The sequence below is a fragment of the Molossus molossus genome, unplaced genomic scaffold, assembly GCF_014108415.1.
Source record: "Molossus molossus isolate mMolMol1 unplaced genomic scaffold, mMolMol1.p scaffold_m16_p_17, whole genome shotgun sequence".
Lineage (NCBI taxonomy): Eukaryota > Metazoa > Chordata > Mammalia > Chiroptera > Molossidae > Molossus > Molossus molossus.
In genome coordinates, this window is record NW_023425352.1 from 14398761 (window position 1) to 14418281 (window position 19521).

General features: G+C 49.3%; 1 protein-coding gene across 1 annotated transcript in view; it reads left to right on the top strand.

Moving 5' to 3' along the window:
- LOC118632693 (guanylate cyclase 2G-like) overlaps positions 1-18536 on the top strand; it is a 42148-nt gene extending 23612 nt beyond the window's left edge. The window contains 9 exon segments of the mRNA XM_036265924.1: positions 3310-3478; positions 4986-5141; positions 9620-9797; positions 11184-11324; positions 12658-12850; positions 14554-14728; positions 15861-15959; positions 16875-16966; positions 18432-18536. Coding sequence (XP_036121817.1) covers positions 3310-3478; positions 4986-5141; positions 9620-9797; positions 11184-11324; positions 12658-12850; positions 14554-14728; positions 15861-15959; positions 16875-16966; positions 18432-18536 — 1308 coding nt within the window.
- Positions 18537-19521: the final 985 nt, after the last annotated feature.

Sequence of the window (19521 nt, forward strand, 5' to 3'; positions counted from 1 at the left end):
TTTCAAGAGGAAATAAAAGGAGGCTTGGCGGAGTCAAGTAGCCTCCCCAGCTGGGGCTTACAGCCAATCTGTCTCCACAGCGGAGTGTGACGTCTCCTCCCTGCCAAGCTCCAGAGGGCACAGATGTGGACCCAGAGATAGGAGACCTGTGGGCCACCCCCAACTTCCTAACAGGGAGATAAACGTAACTAGTAAATGGGTAGGTGATAGAATGGCCAAAATGCATAAAATCTGGCACCTAAATCATGCACCTCTCACCGTGCTTTGTTCTCTAACAATGTACCTAGGCTCATGATGGAAAACAACCACTGCAACAGAGAGATTCAGGCCCTCTTCTGGAAAGGACTGTAGACATGGGATTCCAAGCATCCCCGAACAAGTTACTTACACCCTAATGGCATGAGTTCTGTTAATATTCTGGATGTCAGAGGGAAGCTGTGGTGACCACAGTGTAAAACATCTCATGCCTAGGCTGGGCCTGGCACCAGCAAGACGGGATGGTCATGTGTGTCAGACGCAGGCCTGACGCATGGGGAGGTTTCTGTGAGGTCAGAGAGAACTCTGGGTTGGACACAGGTGTCCCCAGACTTCAAGCCCAGACCTGGCCAGTGGGAGCCTCCCTGGGGAAATTCCAGAGGCAGCCCCAGCCAGGCCCCTCCAGGCTGGGTTGCATTTCCAAAATGTGATTCAACTTTATTATCTCAAAAAACAAGCAAGCAACATTGATAAAGGAATATGCCCTCCTGATTTTCAGGGGCCAGGGGGCGAGGGTGGTATATTCACCGTCCTGCAAGTTTCCTTATTGCTCTCTGTATTAGCTGGTATTTCTAATGCAGTGTTGGCTTAGGGCTCTTGCTAAAGTGACTCAGCCTGTCATCACTGCTGGAGGGAGAGGTGAGTCCCTGAGCTGGTGCCCAGCAAGTCCAAGGACCCTGTCTGTGGGTGCAGTCGCCTTTCGGGAGCCCCGAAGGTGTGCAGGAACCCTGGGGCCGGCGCTTCCTCCTGGCCACGCCCGTGGGTGAGTCACCCTCTCAGCTGGGCTTGAGGTTCATTTGAACCTGGCTGTTCTCTACAAGGGTTTTAAGAGAATGCGGTGCACTTTGACCCACCCTCCCGTTCCTCTACCATCACCCGTGGTGCTGGAAGCAGTAAAGCCTAGTGGTTTGGAAGTAGCTGGGCTCTGAAAGCAACCCAGCCTGGGTTCATGTCCCAGCTCTGCCCCCACTCCTTGGGAGGAGTTTAAAACCCTGAGTGTCCTCGCTGTGCATCAGAGAGGAGAACGTCACCTACCTCAGGAAAGGCTAAATGTGATAAATGATATGTAGAAGGTCCCCTGTTCCCAGTACTTTAATGCATAGTGCAAAGTAAGTCTCAAAAAAAAGGTTTATGGTTACTTATTTGTTCGTCCCCAAACCTCATGGCTAACATAATCCCGTCTCGCTCTGCCCCTCATGGGCTTCTTTTATCAGCAAAGGAGCAGCTGGGTGAGCTGCTGGACTTGGGAACCCCCTGCAGAATCCCCAGCCCAGCTCCCCTGCCGCCGGCTGTGTGACCTGGGTCACGTTCACCTCTCCCTTTTCTCGTCTGTAAGATGAGGTCGATGATCATACCACCCACCTCTCTGGGTCACTAGGCATTGCATGAGCTAGTTTAAGTGAGGGACTTAGATCGCTACCCGGCATAAAGTTAGCATCTGAACTTAAAAAAAAAATTCTGGTAAAACCCTGAGAAAGAGGCCTGTCGTTTTTGTTCTCGCTCAGAAGCCTCGCGGCCGGGCAGGTGTGAGGAGGCCCAGGCTGCCCAGCCTGATGCAGATACCTGGGCTCCGCAGCAGCCCTGCACCTGGGACACCCCGAGGCCGTTGGTTTTCTGCCAGTTTCCAAACAAAGGATTCTGAAAATACGATCGAGAGATTCAGATGAAAGGTATAGAGAGCCTTTAGAAACTGGCAACACTGAATGAACATTATTCAAATGCTTCGTCGTGAAGCCATTGAGAAAATGAGGAAGTAAAATCAAAACGGCAACAGTGGGTCCCTCTGTCTCCCCCAAGGATCACTGCTGGCTTCTGGAAGGGGTCAGCCCTTTCCCTCCACCTTCGTTTCACTGATGCGAGGTCTGTCCTGGGAACTCAGAGACATAAAGACATCTGCCTCTACTCAGGTTTCAAATACGACAGTTCCCATTTTCCAAATCGATGTCTTTTTCTCCCCGCCCTTTCCAAATAACTGTTTTCCTTCCCAACTCTAGGTCTTTCTTCAGGCCCCTCTTTGCCCATGGAAAGACTCCCCACCCCCTCCTCTCCTTGCTGAACGAGAACAATCATTGCCTTTCTTTTTTAAAAAAAATTAAACTTATTGGGGTGACATTGGTTAATAACATTATATAATTTTCAAGTGTACAGTGTTATAATATATCCTCTGTATAATATGTAGACCACCCAAAATGGTCTACATTGTTCGCCACCCAAAGTCTAGTCTTCCGTCACCATATATTCGACCCCTTACCCTTTATATCTCCCCCCACCCGCTTCCCGTGTGGAAACCATCATACTGGTGTCTATGTCTATCAATTTGTTGCTTTCCATTTTATACCCCACATATGACCGAAATCATATGGTTCTTGTCCTTTTCTGTCTGACGTATTTCACTTGACATGATACTCTCAAGATCCATCCATGTTGTTGCCAATGGCAACATTTCATTGTTTGTGGCTGAGTAGTATTCCAATATAGATATGGACCACATCTTCTTTATCCAGTCATCCATCAAGGGTCACTTAGGTTGTTTCCAGGTTTTGGCTATTAGTCACTGCCTTGCTGAGTTCCCTTAGCTAGCTGTTTCAATTAAGTACATATTCTTTATCATATATATACAGACTTTTCGGTAAGTGGATATTTACGTTGTGTCATGCCCATGTCTGGTGTCTCCTGTGCATCATTGCAGTGATTTCCACAGCCACTCTGTGAGGTGGGGTTCATCGTCATCTCGTTTTGATGAGAAGGATGAGGTTGACAGGGGTGAGCTAACTTGCCCTCTACTAAGTGGTAGAGCTGGGATTTGAACTCAGGGGTCTGATCACTGAGTTGGCCTTGCTTTCAAGGTCCAGAAATTGTTTTCTCCTCTTTGGGTGTCTGTGCCCAGGTTGAGTCCTTGGGTGAGGGGCTATGTCAGTGGCCCTTGAACAAATGAACAGAGATCGCTCTGTCCCCTACCCTGGGTCTGTGCATCTGTGTTCCTGTCCATCTGTCTCTCCCACAGGTGTCCTTCGGCACCTGCTCTCACTCGTGTGTTCGTTTCCACTCTCCCAGGGCATGCTGTTCCTGCACAGGAGCCCCCTGAGGTCCCATGGCAACCTGAAGCCCGCCAGCTGCCTGGTGGACGGTCGCATGCAGGTCAAGCTGTCGGGATTTGGGCTGTGGGAACTCAAGTATGGCCGGACATACAGAACATATAATGAGAGAGCAGAGGACCACTCAGGTAACCACTGCTGGCCTTGCACCCAGCGCTCTGGGCAGAGTGGGAAAGGGGCTCCTGACCCTGTTTCTGCTGCTCGTGTGCACAGACACCTGTGGGGGGTCTGTGCAGCGTGTGGCTGCTCTGTTCACCCAAGGAGGTGGGAGCCGGTGGCGTGAGTCATGGTGTGATGTCTGAGTTAGGAGGCTGTTTTCATCCCCGTTCAGCTGGGCGACCAGAAACAAGTCACCGTCCTTCTCCCTAGTCTCAGTGTAGAATGAGGACGGCCGGCACTGTCGGGGGAGGGGTTGGCAGTGCTGTTCTCTGTGTCACTTGAGGAGCTTCTCGGAATGTGTAGGTGGCTGGGTCCCCCCCCCCCCACATCCACTGAGTCAGATGGTCTGAAGACGGGGTCTGGGCATCGTGTTCTGACAAGCTCCCAAGGGATCCTGATCTGCACCCCAGGGGAGAGCCACTGTCTGAGTCCAGCCCCTTTCCACGGGAGCACCGGGGCCTCGTCCTCGTGTCCAGAGCTAACCGCGGCTCTGAGTCTCACCTCCACGTCCCCAGGGCTGCTGAGCAGTGCCCGCAGCCCTGACTACCTCTCTGGGCAGCACGCGGGTGAGCACGAGTGGGCAGGTCCTGTGACATGGGACAGGGTGTGTTACAGAGAAAAACGGGGCAGTTTAGGAACCTGCTCCTGGTCAGTCCTCTCCGTCCTCCAACATCCTGTTAAACCTATACACGTCACTGCAAAACAGTGTAAGTGTCTAAAATATCCTGAATAGATGAATCTATAGATAAGATGCAGACTGGTGGTTTTCAGGGTCTGGGGATAGAGTGGGGAACAAGGAGAAACTGCTTACTGGGTCTGGGGTTGTTGTTTTTTCCTTAAATCCTCACCCGAGGATATTTTCCCATTTATCTTCAGATAGAATGAGAGGGAGGGAGGGAGAGAGAGAGAGAAAGAGCAAGAGAAGCATTGATGTGAGAGAGACATATTGACTGGCTGCCTCCCGCACGACCCTGACCAGGGCTGGAGACCAAACCACAACCAAGGTACATGCCCTTGACCGGAATCGAACCCGCAAGTCTGGTCTGCGGGCCCACGCTCTGACCGCTGAGCCAAACCAGCCAGGGCTGAGCGTGGGGTTTTACTTCGGGGTGATGGAAATGTTTGGGAACTGGCTAGAGGTGGTGGTTTTACAACATTGTAATGTGCTAAATGCCACTGAACTGCTCACTTTTAAATGATAAATTTAATGGTATGTAGTCATTTCAGAAAGAAAAACACCGCCTGTCACCACATAGCCATGAGTGACCACTGTTAACAAGTTAGTGGCCGTCCCTCCTGGTTATTGTCTCTATATTCACACAAAGGGACCCCTGGGTGCCCTTGTGACAGGCACAGGGCTGACTTCTCAGGAGTGGATGCTCCGGTGTCTCCTGAGCACCCCCGGGGTGGCCCGTGGGGCTGTCTGGTTCCGTCCGGGGGCTCCCTCCCTGCAGGGGACGTCTCGCTGTCCCCCAGAGCTCTACTGGGTCGCCCCAGAGCTGCTGCGTCTCCCCGAGGCTCCCTGGGCCGGCACCCCGAAGGCAGACGTTTACAGCTTCGCCATTCTGATGAGGGAGCTGATGCACCAGCAGGACCAGGGGCCTTTTGACGACCTGGACGGGACGCCAGAGGGTAAGGCGGGGAGCACCCCGGGGCAGGCTTGTTTTCAGGCTTAGCGTGTACATGCTTGTCTTACTGACTGTTTTACCGAATGTTTATTCATTTACAATTCATTTCACTCTTATTTTTTTCTTTTAAAATTCATACTTTTTAAAAGAATTAGAAGATGATTGCTGTTTGGTTAAAAACCACACCAAGGAGCTCAGAATTACGGGATCTAGTCCGTAACAGCCACCAGGTCCGGTTAGATGGGGCAGCTTGTGTGCTCCTGTCCACACCAGCCTCCCTGCTGGCCCTCGGGGAGGGGACACTCAGTGCTCACGAAGCCTGCAGGACCACCACAGGCCTCGAAACCAGCCTCGGAGACTTTCTGTGTTCATGTCCTAGGGCCCCCATAAGAAGTTACCCCGAACCTACCTGCTGGCTTGAAACAACAGAAATTTATTCTCTCGTAGTTTCAGAGGCTGAAAGTTCAAAATCCAGGTTCACCAGGACTGTGCTTCCTAGAAGCTCAGGGGTAGATCCATGCCAGCTTTTCGGTGCTGCCCGGCCTTCATGGGCTGTGGCCCCGTGGCTCATCTCTGCCTCCATCTCCACGTTGATCCTCCTCGAAATCTCTCTCTCTGCTTGTCACCTGGGAGGACACTTGTCATTGGATTAGGGCCCATCTGGATAATCAAAGATGATCTCCTCAACCCGAGACAATTATATTTGCAAAGACTTTTGTTTTTTGTCTTTTTAAATAAGGTCACAGTCACAGGGTCTGTGGATTAGAACATGACATGTATTTTTGGGGACCACCATTCAGCCCACTACACCTTCCTGATTCCATCTCCTGTGGCTGTTTCCTTTCAACCACACTGGCTGCCTTCATGCACCTCCAACATGCAGACACATTCCCACCCCAGGGCCTTTGCACATGCTGTTCCCCCTCTGCCTGAGTATCTCTCACCTTGTATCTGTATACACAAATTTGCCCTCTTTTTTCTTTCTTTCTTTTTTTTTTCACCCTCACCCGAGGACATTTTTTCATTTTTTGTTCAGATAGAGTGGGAGGGAGGGAAAGGAAGAGAGAGAGAGAGAGAGAAACATCAACATGAAAGGGACACATTGAGTGGCTGCCATCCACATGACCCAACCAGGGCCAGGGACAAACTGCAACTGAGGTACATGCCCTCAGCGGGAACTGAACCCAGGTCCCTCTGGACCGCAGGCCGACGCTCTATCCACTGAGCCAAACCGGCCAGGGCAACCCCCCTGTTCTTTCTTAAGGACTACACAATTTTTCATTGTAAGGATATACCATATATTATTGCTTGATACACATTTTGGTTGTTTGCTATTACAAATTGCTGCAATGAGCCGCCTTGTATCTTTGTGGACGTATGTGAACATTTCTTCAGGATAGATTTTTGTCCATGAAAATAAAGAGGTAAATGCATTTAAAATATATTAAAATTTTTTGATAAGTGCTACCCAATGGGACACTTACAAAGGATATATTCAGATGTTGTTGTTGCTAGGTTGTCTCTTAACACATTCCACCAGATAATTAAAGGTAAAATTAGTGAGAAATAGAGGAAAATTTGATCAAGGTTTAAAAAAGAATGTAACCCCTTGGAACTGTTATCGTTCAACTTGGCCGCACATTGGAATTACATGGGGAACTTTAATAACTACTGATGCCTAGATCTCAGCCTCAGCGATTCTGATGCCTGTCTGCGCAGCAGGCGTTGTGGAAGCTCCCAGGTGATGCTAACATGCACCCCAGGTGAAGAATCACTGTCATGGAGAGAAGATAGGGGTGTGTGTGTGTGTGTGTGTGTGTGTGTGTTTCTATGGACACCCAGCCCACCTTTCTCTCTTGATCCCCCCCACGCCCTGTTTTTTCCTCCTTGTCTACCATTTCTAGTGCATCCCCAGTGATCTGACTCAAATCTCATCTTTAGATTGTGATGTATTCTCGGGAGACTTTTTCAAGTGGGAGCCTTTCTGAGTGCATGTAGTTGTTTTGAAAGTAGATTCCGGTTTCTAATTTAGGGCTAAATGAAGCCGAGGGGAGACAGTCCAGGTGCACCTGCTTCTGATCCAAGCAGCCACACAGAGCTTCCGAGACTGAGCCCAGGTGGGAGCCCACCTGCCTCGCTCTGCCAGCTGCCATCTGACCATCCCAGCAGGGTGGGGAGGAGGCTGAGGCGATCGGTGTGGTTCCTCCTCAGTGTGTCCTCTGCTCACAAAGTGAGAGCTGGCCACAGGGAACTAGGTATACACAGGACTGCAGCCAGAAACAATACGATGTGTGTGTACCTGGGCACACGCATCTGCCAGGAACCTCTCGTACTTCCCTACACACACTCCTATGTGCCAGAACCGAGTAATATCCATTCTCTGCGCACACCAGACCGGTGCCCTCTAATGCTGGTGGGCATCAGACTTGCCTGGTTTGTTAAAACAAAATTGCTGGGTCCCACCCTCGAGGTTTCTGACTCCGTAGGTCGGAGGTCGGGGGAGAAATTTGTATTTCTGTCAAGTTCCCAGGTGGTGTTGAAGATCCAGTTTAAGAAGCACTGTCTAGTGTGCTCCTCTTGCTAGGAATGCACATTTTCAGGCCCTGATCCAGTACTTCTAGAAACCGTGGGCCTGTATTCTGTGTTTGAACAAGCCTCCTGCCAGGTGTTTTGATGTGTGTGGATATTAACCTTTATGCACACACATTTGTACATCTACCCATCTGTACGTATATGAAGCCAAACATGAGTTCCTACTGACATCTCCGATGTCATGACCATGTGGTTCATTTATTCTAGTCTCCCCCATCGCTGATCCATAAACTCCCTTTGCAGCAGTGAGACAGACCCTGGTCCCACCATCCATTTACTTCTGTGTTCAATCCCGTATGTGGGCATGTACATTCAGAGTGGCTGAGCAGCGCCCCCGAGGGAAGCATGCTTACCAACTGGAATGCAGTCATTATGAACACTTTCTTTTGTCTTCAGTCTTATAGTCTCTGGTCGTTTCAAAAGTTTCCTAAGTCGGCCTCCCCGCCACCTCCACCCCCATCAATGACACATGTCCCACATTTGCAATACAGCTGTTTTGTCACAAGTCTCTACTCTGTCTTGGGATCATCCAAGCTCCCAACTGAGATGTTTTCAAATGAGAATCCTTTAAGGTCCACTCCTTGTGCTGTAAAGTTCTCTGGGGTTTGGCAAATCGGTGGCATCGTGTATTGGCTATTATCGAAACTATTTATGTTGACCAGTTTCATCCCCTCAAATCAATCCTGGCCCCTCGCCTGTTCAGCTCTCTCTCCTCCCCAAACTCCCATAGCCTCTCATCTGTTTCCTGTCTCCGTAATCTTGCCTTTTCCAGAAAACCTCATAAACAGAATCATACAGAACAAACCTTTATAGACTGGCTGCTTATACTCAATAATATACATTTAAGGTTCATCTATATTGTTGTACCTACAGCGTTTTTATACCAAAACATGTCTACATTATTCTCGAAATATTTTCTTTACAAAACCAGGTTAAGCCAAATGTTTAATAAATTTTGGTACAAGTCAATGAGAAAGTGGAGGAAAGTGGGTTTATAAAGTTGGACACAGAGGCCGGACATGCAGGCAACATTTATTATTTGTTAAAATATTTTTATGGACTATATATGGAACACAAAATTGTATAAAGCACACTTTGGGGATTTTTTTTTTATTCTCACCCGAGGACATTTTTTCATTTTTTGTTCAGATAGAGTAGGAGGGAGAGAGGAAGAGAGAGAGAGAGAGAGACATTGACGTGAAAGGGACACATCGAGTGGCTGCCACCTGCATGACCCAACCGGGGCCGGGGACAAACTGCAACCGAGGTACATGCCCTTAGCGGGAACCGAACCTGGGTCTTTCTGGACCGCAGGCTGATGCTCTAACCGCTGAGCCAAACCGGCCAGGGCCACTTTGGGGATTTTTAATATAAAATGCTGTATACTTCTGAAATCATACAGAGATATGCTTCACTTTAAGAAAAGTTCTATCAGGAAAAATTTAGTCTAAAAACAGATTGAGGGGTACAGACTGACTATCCCCAAAAGAGGGGGTGGGGGGAGATAAACCACAGAACTTATATGCATGTGTGCATGAACAATGGACATGGACAACAAAGCTGGGGAGAGGGCGGGGATGGGGATCAGTGGGGGAAAAAGGAGAAACATCTGTAACAAAAATAATTTAAATAATAAATAAATAAATAAATAAATAAATAAATAAATAAAACCAGATTGATCGGGGGATACTGATAGGATTTAAATTCCTCATTTTCCAGGAGGATCCAGAATATTTCTTATAAAATATTCAGATTTCTCTGTAATTCAAATCTGTTCGATTTACTTGGAAACTCCATTTGCAGATTTAAGAGCACATCTGTTTAAAATAAGGTGTACTAAATGGCACAAAGTTCCAACATTTGGCTATCTAAACCCAAAATGGATTTCAGAAATCATCAGCCGAATCAGAGACCCCGGGGCATCGGTTCCACTGTGACCTTCCCTGGCGGAGGAGAAGGTCAATGGGAAGATCGTGGGCCTGGTGAGGGCGTGTTGGGACGAATCTCCAGAGAAAAGGCCCTCGTTCCCTTCCATCAAGAAAGTGCTACGAGAAGCCAGTCCCAAAGGGTGAGTTAGGTGTGCCACAGACATTTTCTCCTTATCATTTAGCCCCTAGAATTCTGATCTGCACGACTGTGGTTGCTTCATTCATTCATTCATTCATTCATTCATTCATTCATTCATCCCTCCATTCCTTCTTTCCTTTATTTATTCATCATATACTCAGTGCCTACCACATGCAAAGCACTGTGCTACGTGCTGGTGAAAGTGGACTGATAAATTCTCTCTTTATTTCACAAATGTTCTAAAAATGGGTCACACTTCCATTGCCTTCCTTTGTCCGTTCCAGACATCACTAATCCATCTAATCCATCAAGGTCCCTTTCCCTGGGAGGGCTGTGCCAGGGGCTCAGAACCCTTTTCAAACGAGCATCCCAGGGCTCGTGACATTTCTGCTGGAATTGCACCAAGAGATAAAGATTTATATGCCGACCTTAAAGCAGGTTGTGGAGTTCAATTATTCCCGCCTCTCAAACAATTTCTCAGTAGTAACTTGCTGCAAACCAGGGTGGCTAGGTCATCTTCTGCCACGTGGAACCAGGAAGGCACAGCCACGTTAGAAGTGGCGGGAGCTGGGAGAAGCCCTGAGCCGGAGTCAGGCGTCTGCTCCCGGCTCTGCCCTTCCACGGTGCCCCCTTCACACACAGCCCTGTGTTCTGCAACCTCCACATCAAAATTGTTTGGCATGGTCTGTGTCAGGGCAGTTGATAGGTCATGACCTTTCACCCAGAAGACATGCTCCCCCACGTTAAGGCCAGTGTATTTCCCCTGTGAGCCTCAGTCTCCTCTTCTGAGAGAGGAGGAATTTAAATGTATCTGAAGACCCTTCTGAAACAGGGGTCTGTAGGGTCTAGAAATGTCCCTTATGGCTGTCATCTGAAAAGAGAACAAAGAATGACCTGTCTTAAAATCTACATTTTTGATTGGCTGTGACTGTGGTGTGAAGTTTTGTTGGGAAGCGGGGGAGGGCCAGTGAGCGCCACCGCGTGTGGCGTGTCCTCTGGGTTCCAGGCATGGCCCCAGGTGCTCTGTGTTATCCTCATTTTTCCGATGAAAAAACTGAGGTTCAGAGGAATAAAGGGTGGAGATCGAGATTACAGCGCTGGAGGGTGGGGGCGGGGAGGAGGGGTCAATGGGGGAAAATAGGGGGACATCTGTAATACTTTCAACACTAAATATTTTTTTAAAAAAGATCACAGAGCTGGTAAAGGGCAGGCTGTGCCCTGACACGTGGCCTCTGCCGTGGTCATTTCCCCGCTGTCCGTTGGCAGCCCTCAGGGAGGAAACCTTAAGGGCGAGACATGTTTTCCTGGAATGTGTACTTGGAAGCTGCACTCTTCTATGGTCCTACAGTTCTTAGAAAAAGACGCGAATGCCTGGGTTCTTTGACAGCCACGTGAGCTTCCTAGACAGCATGGTGAGCAAGCTGGACGTGTACGCCAATCACCTGGAGGAGGTGGTGGAGGAAAGGACCAGCCAGCTGATGGCAGAGAAGACGAAGGTGGATAAGCTTCTGTCCACAATACTGCCCAGGTATTCCAGAGAACCGGGGCCTTGACAGACACCTAGAAAGCAACACGTCATCGCTTAAGAGACCCCAAGGGGAGAGAGTATTTTCTTTGTTCTTTTTCCAAGAGGACATCAGATTCTTCTAAAATGGCTCAAGCAGCCCTGGCCTGTTTGGCTCAGTGATTGGAGCATCGGCCTGCAGACCAGAGAGTTCCGGGTTCGGTTTCTACTAGGGGCACGTACCAAAAAACTAAAATGAAAAATAAAATGGCTCAAGCATTTTGCATGTAATTTGGTACACCCTCTAAAGAGAGATCGAGGCAAAGGCCCTAGAATCCATAGGAATAGAGAGTGTAGGATATATATATATATATTTCCTAGAACTTATTTTATTTATTTCTTTTTCTTTGAATTCAGGTGTTTATTTATGTACTTGACCTGATTTACTCAATATTTTTGCTCTCAATGTTTAAAATACATGCTACATAAAATCCCCAAAATGAAATATTCACAGATCATTCATTCATGTATGTCAGATGACTACAAAATCAATGCACTTGGCGTATCAGTTAGGAATGGGTTTTTTTGAGATAATTTCTTTCCTAATAGTTATCTGTATATTGTATAGTGTGTTTACCACCCAAGGAAGGGTGTAATGGGGAATGAATGGTGATGGAAGGAGACTTGGCTTGGGGTGATGAGAGTATAGGTCTTGCACCTGGAAGATGATGAATGCACCAACATAATTACCACTAGATGGCGCTCCAGTTCCATAAGTCTAGTCGTATTTCAGCTTGTGTATCCAAAACCTTTGCACCATACAATATACATCCATGGCTTCAGATTCAAAACTTGCTTTCCTTTTGCTCTATTTTTCACCTCTGTACTCTCCAAACCCTTGGCAGAAGCATCTCTGTTAAAATTCCTGCACCCTCTCCATATGTCTTGAGCAAAGAAATAGGGTTGAGGATTGGAATGTGTTAATGTGAGATTGGTCAATTGAAGTTGAAATATTGACTTATGGATCAGTGAATGCTTCCATTTGCATCCATATCTTCAGATTAAATCTTTATAATCAAATCCTATAGCCCTAGGGGGGAATAAAGTGCCCTGAGGAAGAACATCTTTTTTTGTAAAGGCATTTATGTAACCTGTTCTTCCTCCCATCCCAATTAAAATGCCTCTTTGAACACAATGCAGGTGGAGAAACAAGTATCAAAAGAATCCCTCTAGATGATGGATTTTGTTCATCAAAAACCTAACCCACTGCAGCAAAACGGTGACTTTGTAGGGAGGGGTCTGTAGGAGACCAGATGGATATGATAATGTTAAATAATGGTCTTTTCTCTGGTTTCAGCTTCATTGGAGAACAGCTCATAGCTGGGAGGACTGTGGAACCAGAACATTTTGAGTCTGTAACCGTCTTTTTCTCTGACATCGTTGGATTCACAAAACTCTGTTCTCTCAGCTCCCCCTTGCAAGTTGTGAAGCTGCTCAATGACCTCTACAGTCTATTCGATCACATCATCCAAATGTACGATGTGTATAAGGTGGGACACCTGGCTCCTGGGTGGTGAGGGGGCACATCTTCTGGGCGTGAGTGAGGATGAACTGGCCCTAGACACCAGCCAGGAGGAGGGCTCTATTTCAGGCCGGCAGTCAGTCTCAATGCATGGCAGAAACTCAATATTTTATTCCTGTTTGTTCTCTTGGAAAAGGGCGTGATTCATCACAGATATATGTACTTGTCAAGAAGCATCAGTTGTTCTCTCTGTTTCCTTCCATGAGTTTATCTCACATTAAACTCATTTCTAAGAGAGGCATTGACCTTCTGCTGGCTAACTCCTCCATTGCCCTCCTGAATGCATTTCCTTCAGATTCAGACGGTTCACTCTTTGTTAAAGGTTGTCTTTGGATCGTGTGTGAGTCTCACTTCTGTTACTGTGATCTTTAGCAAGTCACAGGAGGGCAGCTTCCCAAACTCAGATCAGACTCGTAACTAAAGGTGAGACCCCACCCACCCACCCAGTGCCACTGTGGGGAGGCATGAACAGGGTCACCTGGAGTAAAAAGGACCGGGAGAGGGTAACAAAAACTGATGAACTGCCTTCAGTCAGGTGGTGGTGATGATGGCCCGTGTGTTTTCTGACTCTTCAGATGAAGCCAGATCATGACTCCGGTGCCCATATCCGCACATGCCTGGTGGCAGCCACAGTGCACCAGTCTGACCATGGTTTCAGGGTTCTGCTGTGGCCCTGGGGCCAGGGAGGTTTGGGGGACAGCATAGTCATGCTCCTCAGTGGCATGTCCTCAGCGGTTACCCCCCAGTGTTCCTCAAAGATGTTGCCTCTGTTCAGGATGAAGGAAAGGATGGTGTGAAATAATCTCAAACTGCAGATCACTGGCACCCAACAGAACCTGCTCGGCTCGGGAGTTTCTTCTTAGTGTCATCTGCTCAGTTATGTTTTGCATGAGCCAATCTCAAGCCAGTCTGTATGTCTAAAGGGTGTGCTCGTGGTGGGGAGAGGTGACCCAGGAGCAGTGAGACTTGTGTGCTGGTTGGCTCGGCAAGTCCGTGGTAACCAGGAGACAGAGGTGTCTGGACCACCCGCTAATGCCTGCACTTGCACATTTTACCGCATCATCTTTGGATTCTGCTGAAGTGCAGATGTGTCTGGGAAGGGCTGTGTGTAACTTTAAGCTTAGACATGTCATTTATTCTCTGCAGTGAATGAGGGGTCTGAAAGCTGATTTTATTAGGAGGATGGGGAGAGAGGACAGATCTGGCAGATATGTACATTTACACGTATGTATAAACATGCATTTTGTATAATATATACAAATGTATACATGTATATAAGAGCCCTTGTGTAGGGTGAAGACATCAGTGGCTTAGATGGATTCCACTTGATGGAATCATGTGATCCTTCCTTCAAGATTGACCCCATCGGCCCACCGTTGCTTGTCTAACTGGTTTCGAACTTAGGTTGGCAAAGCAGAGTCACCAGCACTATCAGATTTCAGAGAAAGCAGAGACTGTGGGAGAAGGGCTCAGGGCTGGAAGGCTCTGTGGAAGAATCAGGACAAGAGCAGACTTGAGAAAATGCTGGGACATGGATGGAGTGGAGGTTAGGGAACGTGACCCTTCAAAGTCTGCAGCCTCAAAGCCAGGGCCATTACTGAGGGACCTTGATCTCTGTTCCCACCCCACCCTCATGGAGAACACGAGGCCATTTAGTTGCTTTATTTTCAGGTCGAAACCATTGGAGATGCATACATGGTGGCGAGTGGACTTCCCATCCGCAATGGCACTCGGCACGTGGACGAGATCGCCACAATGTCCTTGCACTTCCTCAGTGCCACCGTCCACTTCCAGATTGGGCACATGCCTCAGGAGAAGCTCAAGCTCCGCATTGGCCTCCACACAGGTAGACGGCTCTGATGGCAGGGGGCTCAGCGTCCAGGGGGCGGCCGGGGACTCTGGATTCCAGCCCCGGGGCCAGGGCTTGTAGGAAACCCTGAAACTGAATGGTAACATGTTGAGGAAATAAAAGGTTGAATTATCTCCTCATGCATATTTCTAGTTAGCTAGATTGCTTGGTAACAAGGACACACAAAGACTCCAATGTGAGGAACGAAGATGAGGAGGGGACCAGAAACCAGGGAGGTCTGTTGGGCAGCATTTCCTCCAGGCCGCTGCAGCAAGTAACCTCCGAGCTGTCGTTTCTGTCGCTCATGGGCGTGTGACTTGTGCAGAAGTGACTTGCACTTGGCGTAATGCTCTTCTGTCACCGTCTAGAAATTCTGAATCATTTTTGAATGAGGGGTCCCTTATTTTCATCCTCTGGGACCTGCAAATCATGTAGCCGGACCTGCTCCCACTTACCCTCCGTGGCTTAACTAAGGTGAAGCCTGACCCCGACCGGAGTGACTTAGTCCCCTGTCCGAGCTGCTGGTGCTCCGCCTTCCTTTCCGGTGCGTGAACAGTACAGTCACTCGCTTCTGTCTCAGCTCGGTTCTGTAATAAAGTACCCTCAAGTCGATGGCTTCAACCACAGGCATTCTTCTCACCTTTCCGGAGGCTGCAAGTCTGAGGTCAGGATCCCCCACCGTCGGTTCCGGAGAGGACCGCTTGGTGGCTTGCAGGCGGCGGCCCCTGGCTGTGTCCTCACGTGGCAGGGGTGGGGGGGCTCTGGTGTGTCTCCCTCTTCTTATAAGGGCACTAACCCCAGTCTAAGGACCCACCGTTCATGGCCTCAGCTAAACCTAATTACCTCCGAAAGGCCCCGCCTCCTAAACCATCACATCGAAGATTAGGGCTTCAGCATGTTGATCGTGGGGCAGACATGAGTCTTCTGTCCAAAACAACTGGTTACATTGTTTCCAACAGAAGTGTGTGGGTTCCATAAGTTGCCTCTGTGTAAGCCCTGTTGCCAAGCATTGCCCCACCAAGGCACTTAACAAATTTCGGCTGCATTGCATTCGGTGACCTGGCGATGTGCCTCGGGGCCAGCCCGTGGGCATGCAGACTGGTTTTGCCCTCGGTCCTTCCCTGTGCAGGTCCTGTGGTGGCGGGTGTGGTGGGAACCACCATGCCCAGATACTGTCTGTTCGGAGACACCGTGAACATGGCATCCAGAATGGAAAGCAGCAGTCTGCGTGGGTATCACTTGCAGCACGTGGTAAACGATATCCCCGCGCCACTGCGCTGTCTTTAGCCAGAGGGTATTTTTAGAAGCCTCGTTTGTGTTTTGTCTGCTGGTTTCCACTTGCAGGGTGAGATCATTATTCACTTCAGGCAACACTGGTCACAGGCTTTGGAGACGGGGCCTTGCACTGTCCTCTCCGCAGAGCTGTGTAAACGCCCTGCCTCCTTCCAGAACCATCCATTCTAACAGCCAGGCGTGCATGTAATCAGGTCAATTAAATGAAGAGCAGGTTGCGGCAAACATTTTCTGTACAGGGCCAGACAGTCAATATTTTAGGTTTCATTGGCCATAGTCTCTGTTGCAACTACTTAGACGCTGTTGTGTGTGAAAACAGCCATTTATAATATGGAACTGATGGGTGTGGCCATGTTCCAATAAAACTTTATTTGTAAACACAGGTGGTGGGCTGGACGTGGCCTGTGGGTGGTAATTTGCCCATCTCTGACACATAGTCTTGGTGATGCTGGAGAGACCTATGGCCAGGGACTCCAGGGGACAGCGCATTTTTTTGTTTTATAGTAATTTTATTGCACTGAAACCACCTCCCTTTTAGCTTATAAGTAAAGATTTTAAGGGTACATTTGAAAGTGGGAGCCCAGCCATGGGGAGTACCCACGTGCACATGGAGTCAGTTTCATTTTCTGGTTCTAAACTGAACCTGTTCAAGTGTGAGCTGTGCCGACAGTGTGAGCAGTGCCTGGGTGGTTGGGGGTCCCAGCCCAAGTGTCCCGGCCTGTCTGTGACCTGCTGGCAGTCCGAGAATCTGAGCAGGGAGGCGCTCCCTCTCCACACCAGCCCCTTGCCCCACTGGTCTGTGTCGAGGTCACAGCCAAGGTGATAATAGACCATCACTGGTTCACGGCAGCTCTCCGGATCCACGTGTCTCAGAGCACCGCGGGTGCCCTGCTGGCCCTGGGAGGGTACAACCTGCAGAAGAGGGGCACCATTCCGGTCAAGGTAAGACCGGGCCCCCTGCGCCCACCTGCCCCTCGGGTCTCTGACGGGGATGACGAGGAGCCGGGATGCGTGGATCTCTGTGCTGTGGTGCGTGGAGAATCCCAAGGTCCGAGTGGAGGCTGCTGGTGCCAGCGCTTCCTCCCCGAGAGAATTCTGCACTGTTCCCCCAATGGCCGGCCGTGGACTCTGCGACAGGAAACCACATCGCCCACCGGCCCGGCCCCTGCCCGATGCCTCCTCTTTGCCAGCGATGGGCTGCTGGTTTCCGCTTGAACACCCTGGTCTAGTCTGGTCTACTCGGCAACAGCAAGTGCAAGCCCAGGGGTTATAGTGCCCAGATGTCCTCGATTCCCTCCTCTGGAGCCTATAGCACCCAGGTGGCGGGGATGGAAACCCATCGGTTTGGGGGTTACAGGCCCTCATCTTCATCTCTGTACATTTACATGTCTCTTTCCTTCCCCTCTGCCTTCTCTTCCATGCTGGCGTCCAGTCTTTCACTGACGTGTACTGTGACACAGTCTCGTCTTTCTGATCAACGTTGCCCTGTCTGGGTGGGGAGGGGCTCTCCTCGTGAGATGTTCTCAAGAAAATCTTGGAGATGTGCACCGTGGGAGTGATGGGTGGTTACGATGACAGCGGGTGTTGGTGGCGGTGGGGGTCCAGGGAAGGAAGTCAAAGGGAAGAGGCGGCATCAGCTCCTCAGTTGGCTGCGTCTGGCCCTGGTAGCTGTATTTGATCAACTGACTTTAGAGAAGAGGAGACTTTTTTAGAAAGCAACAGTGTAGACCTTGCTTTGAATCCTGTCCCGCTACTTACTAGCTGTGTGATGAGGGGGTTGGTTTTAGCATCTGTAAAATGGGAAGGACGATAGTACAGCCCACAAAGGGTGGATTAAGGGTGAAATGTGAGTGTGTAGGTGAGGTGTGTCACTGGGGCCCTGCTCATCGTAAGACTTCACAAGTATTTATTTATTTTTTCCTTTATTGATTTTAGAGAGAGAGGAAGTGAGAGGGAGAGAGAGATAGAAACATCGATGAAAGAGAACATCGATTGGCCGCCTCTTGCATGCTCCCCGCTGGGGATTGGGCCCATAACCTGGGCATGTGTCCTGACCAGGAATCTTAACCGGTGACCTCTTGGTGCATGGGTTGATATTCAACCACTGAGCCTCACCGGCTGGACTATTATTATTATTTAAAGATGTTCTTTGCACAGACTTCAGCCTCCATTGGCCCCTTCCTCGTAGACCATCACTGACTGTCCACCTAGGGCCTTGTAGGCTTGTCAGCAAAGCCCAAGCGAATCATCAAGGTTTCTCCTACGACAAGGCCTTCCCTTCGCTGAAGCAGTTCCTGGCTCGTGGCGGTGCTGGCTGCAAACGGTGTTTTCAGTAAGAAGCAAGGGAGACCCGAGTGTCTGCTCTCCTGCCCCGTGGTTCACCAGCTGTCTCCTTCGCCTTCCACAGGGCAAAGGAGAACAAACAACTTTCTGGTTGAAAAGCAAAGAAGGCTTCACTCTTCCACTCCCCGAAGTTACTGAGGAAGAGGCTGAAGTCCCAGAGATCATCTGAGGTGAGTATTCTCTATAAAGATGTTTGTGGGGTCCCATGAAAGTCTGGCATCCATTCAACATACCATTTCAGGGGTGTAATTCCTGGGTACTGAGTCAGGCTCCCTGTAGGGGGCACCATCGAGCTGGCCTCCTGGTCCCACCCCAGAGTTCTGTGGCCTGGAGCAAATGTGGAGTTGGATGAGCTGGATGGAGTGAGCTCATTTCCTGGGGGACCAGGGCTGGGCTGTTGCTCCCAGATCTGCCAGGGAACCTGTCCTAGCTGCCAAATATTTTCGGCTCATTAGCTTGTGAATTTGCAGTGAACCCAGTTTCATTCCGGAGAAGGGGAAAGCTGGAGGCAGCCAGGGGCCACCCACAGGTCTGGCCCTGTTCTTCCTTCTTTTGCAAGGTGACTGCTCCTTAACCTTTCGGGCTTATTTTCCTTATCAGCTGCTCAGCCTGGAGCTCATATCAGAAGGTATCTCAGGAATGTTTTCAGGGGATAAAGTTCTACTACCTAAGGTGTGAGCGATCCCTGAAATCCAATAGGACCAGGCCACTCCAACCAGACAGGACACCTGTAGGCAGTGGGGGGAAGGCCTGGTCGGAGCTCTGACCAGCTTCCAAATGGATCATGTCCCATTCTCAATTTATTGCTTAATGTCTTTCCTACTCACAGAGCCAAGGATGCAATCAAGTAGAAATTTTTCATTTGTGATGTGTTTAATTTTTTGGGGTAATCTCCAGCAGACAATGATGAATGAGCCCATCCATTCTGCTACGAATATTTCCCCCTTCGACAGAGAATGGGATTTCCGTGTCGTTTTACTCAGCAGTTCCTGTAATAGATGGTCTGGGCCACTAATGCATCGACAGCACTTCTTTCTCATCCCTTGCAAGTCCTTGCGCCCAGATGACCTTCCGTGCAGCTGCTCCCGAATACAGCGGAGCCCTTGGAATGACGAATGGTGTTCGAGACCTTTCCTGTTGAATTTAAGAGGGGG